Source organism: Olea europaea, unplaced genomic scaffold (genome assembly GCF_002742605.1).
Source record: "Olea europaea var. sylvestris unplaced genomic scaffold, O_europaea_v1 scaffold524, whole genome shotgun sequence".
Classification (NCBI taxonomy): domain Eukaryota; kingdom Viridiplantae; phylum Streptophyta; class Magnoliopsida; order Lamiales; family Oleaceae; genus Olea; species Olea europaea.
This window is the reverse complement of record NW_019263560.1, coordinates 103,459-108,461: the sequence shown is the minus strand read 5'-3', so window position 1 is coordinate 108,461 and position 5,003 is coordinate 103,459. Positions and strand designations below refer to the sequence as shown.

Sequence of the window (5,003 nt, the reverse complement as noted above, 5' to 3'; positions counted from 1 at the left end):
CAAAATGGACATTTTTGCAAGGATTTGTGAAAGTTGACATTTTTACAAATGGATATGTGAAAGTGGACATTTCAAACAATTTCCTCTTATAATATTTTAAACTATAATTTAAATCATTTATAAAGCAATAAAATTAATAATTATTTGTAGCTCAAAACAACTGAAGAATTAAATTAAAGTTTAATTGGACAAAAACCCAATGTTTAATATAAATCTTCAGCCCAAAAATCTCTAAGGATCCAACAATAGCTATCTAAATAACCCGCCACAGTACCTATAAAAATAAATTAATTTCAAACCCAACTTGTCCAAATTTGACTCGATTTATGAAAACAAATTCGGACCAAAAGTCAACATGAACTAATGTGACACACATAAATTAGGTCTGCATGCAGACCAAAATATATCTGCTTGCAGACGAAATGAATTATCTACCAAATTTCTATCTAACATAACATACAGAAAATTGTCTACTTCAGCAAATAGATTATGCAATTCGAAATTAAATTTTATTTTATTCTATTTTTACTTTTTTTTCTTTATTCTATTTTTTTTTTTTTTTTTTTTTTTTTTTTTTTTTTTTTTTTTTTTTTTTTTTTTGGCTATAATATCTTGATTTTCTTCTTCATGTTGAAATCTTTAATCAATTTATAAAATTTAACAATTACAAGAATTACATAATTTGTACATCTCATAGACTCACAATTTTGAATTTAATTAAAACAAAAATTAAATCAAAATGATGAAATCACCATCCACCTATCTTGTTACAAATTGAAAATAGTGAATTACATTAATAACTAGCCAAAAATCATTTGATCACAGTTTAAAATAATTCAATCATGAACGATCTAGATTGCGCCAATAACAATTGTTGGAATGCAAAAGTAGAATTACCCAGAAATAAAAAATAAATAAATCAATAAACAAAATCGTCTAGATGTTCAAGTGTATGTTATATCAAGAATAAAAAAATTCAAATTTTTACCTAAAATCGATGGTTAATTCTTGAATTAATTTCGAGATAAATATATATTTACCGAAAATGAGTTACCGATTGGTGCCCTACTATCACATGTGCGCGAGCCCCGCGTGCATTTAAAAAATCTAGCTTGTGGAATCCACCTTCCTACTATGTGTGTAGGTAAAAAAATTCAATAAAAATGTGTAAATATATGTAACATTGTCCTTAATTTCGAATCATGAACTTCCAAGTTTTTAATTCCAAAACTTGATACTTCAAACTCATGATATTCTCAACAATCTAGATTATACTGATGGGTGGACATTTTCTTTTAATTAAATCAAGAAACTAAGCCCTTGTTAAGTATTGATTTAAATTAGATTTTAATATAAGTCAAAATCAAACAATCAATATCAAACTTATTTTTCATGAATTCCACAAATTTTCAACCACATGCTTCAAAAATTTCTATCAAAATCCACTAAAAATTTTATTTTAATTCGCACCAAACAAGAGCTAATTCTTGGATTGAACAATTTAATAAGATAAGAAAATTTATTTTCGTTCTCTTTTTCTCTTTTCAAATTTGAATACTATGAAATATTTGTACTATAATTGTTCTGTCTTGTAGGATGTCTAAATTCCATCTAATTCCTGTTTATAAAGATAAAGTAGTACAAATTCATATACAATAAGAATTTTACATTCAAATAAGAGTTTTAATCAAAATTCAAATCCGATTAATTTATATTTAATTATATGTAATTCTAAAACTTCAATTACAATTATATTAAGCTTACAACTTTCATAACAATTACAATGAAGTATAAACCTTTATTGTAATTACAATTAAGCACAAGACTGTGTTATAATTACAATTAACTCTAAAACTATTATAATTACCGTAATTAAGTCTTCAATAATTCATAAAGCTATCGCATGGACCTAATTGGACATATATTATCCAAACTCTAATAATTAAATCATATGCAATTGACCTTAGACCACCCAATTTAATTATAGTCTCTATCCTTTCCATTAAAAGCAAAAGACCGAACCCTTGAAATATAGCAAATCACAAATGCCAATAAATCTATAATACTTTCCTCTAACTTGCTGTATATATATTTTATCCCCATCTGAGATCCGATAATCAGGTACAAACATAAATTGTCATTTTACCCCTTTAACGATCCTCACTAAATTAAGCACTATTTTCTTCAAACGATCCTGTAAACTAATCATAAATATCAAAATTTAGCCGTCACTACACACTAAACTCAAATTTGAATTGTTCAACAGAAAATATTTAAGTAGTCACTCTACCCATTTATAAGGCAACGAATCCCAACACAAATTCATATTCTCTACTTTGCTTATTTTCAATCTCCTAACTCATTGAGATTTTTGGCCAATCAAATTGATCTCATCCATTGATGAATAAAAAAACCATTAAAATCAAAAAAAAGATATATACAATCATGTCAAGTGATTTAAATAAAATACACAGCAATCAAATAAAATTTAATACCCCGAACGATCATGCTATAAAATTCAACTCGACACGTGATCCATATAATACACTTCAAGTGCACTAGTGTCGTCTTTAATTATTTTTGTGACAAAGACAACTCACAAATTCAAATAGAAATTGATCAACACTACAACCTTCTAATATAAAATGACAATCCTTATATATTGACTGTGAATAAATTATTTATGATCAATATATAAATTCCGTCACACCGTACTTCTCAATGCAAAAACCCAATTTGTATCATCACAAGTGATCATAAACATTTTAACTCACATGCTCAATGATAAATAAATACGATAAATAAAATAAACACAATTTTATTTAATATAAGAATATTGTAATTTTTACACCAATAGAACTATACTATATATGCACACATACCAACAGTAAACATAGTCAATTTTCTTTAGAGCAAGAATTGAAGCCCTCTTGCCCATGGGATTTTTTTTTTCTTTTTTTTTTCCCTATTTTTCTCATCATTTGACATTCGAAAATCTATCTTTCGCTATTTATCTAAAGGACCTCTCCCCGTTATTTCTAATTTTTTTCCCCAAAAACTCTAGTTTTAGATTCTTTACAGGCTGTTCAAACACTTGTCACCGAGGCAGGAAAAATCGAAAACTCGACCTTTTTTCAACTTTAGCAAAGTTGAAAGGCGAGTGGAAGACAAAAATCATTGTCCTCTAATATATTATAAATAAAATCAAACATCCAATACTCACAAGGATAATTCAACACTCATTTTGAGTTTGAATACCGAATGATATGAGAACTCAAATAAACATATACTATGTGTATTACCAGCTTGATTATCATGGAGGAACCACTTTAAGTTCATAAAACTAAAATCTCGAATAAGGTGCACACAATAATGATGCAGCAAAATTCATGTTTTGTCATCCAGCTGGGCACAAAAGCTGCTCAAATAAGTAGACATCAAATAGATAATCAGGACAACCGAAATGCTTTCTTACGAGGGTGTGTTAAGAGATAAATCTCACATCAAATATAGACATAAATTATACGTAAGGCCTTGAATTACTCCTCTTAATAAAGCCGATATTTTAAGATGAAACCCCAAGTCTACAAGCTCTAAAAATCAATTCAATCCGATTAAAACTCAAAAAAAATTAACAAACGAATTTTAAGATTATTTTGTTCAAAAGAGCCACCATCTTGCTAGAACATGTTAAGAGATAAATCAAACCTCAAATAAAGATGTAAATATAAACCACCATACAAGGACTGGCTACTCCTCTTAATAGATATGGCCTTTTAAGATGTATTCGTAGACTTAAAAGAAGGGAAACAAAAGTTAGATTGAATGTGAGATGAAAAGCAACGAAAAACAATGCATTATCTATTATAAGTGGATCAGTACTCAAAACCGAGGTTACAGTAAATCAGGAAGTTAATTGGCTAAAATAACCGGAAGAAAAGCATTAGAATACCCAACCACTAAAAAAGTAAAATTTCCAACAATGAAAAAGAAAAAGGCTTCGTTCAAAGCCAAGAACGACAAAAGATGACGAAATAGGAAAGAGAGATGGTGATGTAGCACTGGTGACCTGGCAGTCTCAGTCCCCCTTCCTCCTGAAGGAGCATCCCTCAGTGAGCCTAGCGCGGCCACCAGTTGGCTGGCATAACACCGTCTGGCAGTTACCGCAGACCACGACGGTTTGAGAGTGGCTAAAAACAGTTGTACTGCAGCAATTTATATACCCAAACAAGAAATCAGATGCCCCAACATATCCCATGTATTTAATCAATCAGCGAGATCAGTTCAATGAACTACAAAAAATAAATTAATTAAAGGAATATAGCAACTCACATGTTGAAACAGCCCTGGCATTTCACGTCCTATTACATGGACTTAGAAAAATAAGCATTTATTTAAATTGGAAAAAGATATCAAAATAATAGGTTACGAAGGATGAATTAAATACCATGAAGAAAGAATTGGGCGACTGAACGAGACGCTTGAGTTTGTGCTTCCTCTTCTCCAGCTCCACCGGCGGATGCAGCAAATCGACATCGTTGGGGAGAACCTATACAGCATCCGTACAGGCAAGTCAAAAACAATATTAAATTCAATAAATAAATAAAAATATACAGATCATTATAATGAGATAAAGAAGTAACTCTAACCATTTTGAGCTAAAGCTTTCAGGTGAAGAAGAGGCTGGCGCGCAGGAAAGATGAAGCCCCCGACGGCGCAAGAAATCTGTAATTGCTAAAATGTCATGTTATCGCTTTATTTATATGCCAAGGTGGAATTAGGGTTAAAAATCAGCAACTTAACCATCCAACGTGTGAGTATTTTCTTTTGGTCACTAATCCTTTTGTTGATCTAACTTTAGTCCCTAAACTAATGAATATGCTCAATGACTAACCCAAATTATGATTGTGAAATAGAAATTTAATTCTGCATTTCTGAAATGCACTTTTGGAATAAAACGTCAAAAAGAAAAAGGAAAAAAAAAAGGAAGAAAGAAAGAAAGA

General features: G+C 29.9%; 1 protein-coding gene across 1 annotated transcript; it reads right to left on the bottom strand.

Moving 5' to 3' along the window:
• Positions 1–3,833: 3,833 nt before the first annotated feature.
• LOC111388711 (40S ribosomal protein S27-2-like) lies at positions 3,834–4,771 on the bottom strand. The gene is made up of 4 exons (XM_023013495.1): positions 4,650–4,771; positions 4,448–4,549; positions 4,333–4,361; positions 3,834–4,205 (listed from the first exon to the last, which is right to left on the bottom strand). The coding sequence occupies exons 1-4, from the start codon at positions 4,650–4,652 to the stop codon at positions 4,079–4,081; spliced, it is 261 nt and encodes an 86-aa protein (XP_022869263.1). The 5' UTR covers positions 4,653–4,771; the 3' UTR covers positions 3,834–4,078.
• Between the last annotated feature and the right edge of the window lie 232 nt (positions 4,772–5,003).

Excerpts from the sequence above, each read along its gene's own strand:
- LOC111388711 (XM_023013495.1), bottom strand. Across the intron at positions 4,362-4,447 it reads CGCCCAATTCTTTCTTCATG|GACGTGAAATGCCAGGGCTG; the intron begins GTATTTAATTCA and ends TCCATGTAATAG. Across the intron at positions 4,206-4,332 it reads TGCCAGGGCTGTTTCAACAT|TACAACTGTTTTTAGCCACT; the intron begins GTGAGTTGCTAT and ends AAATTGCTGCAG.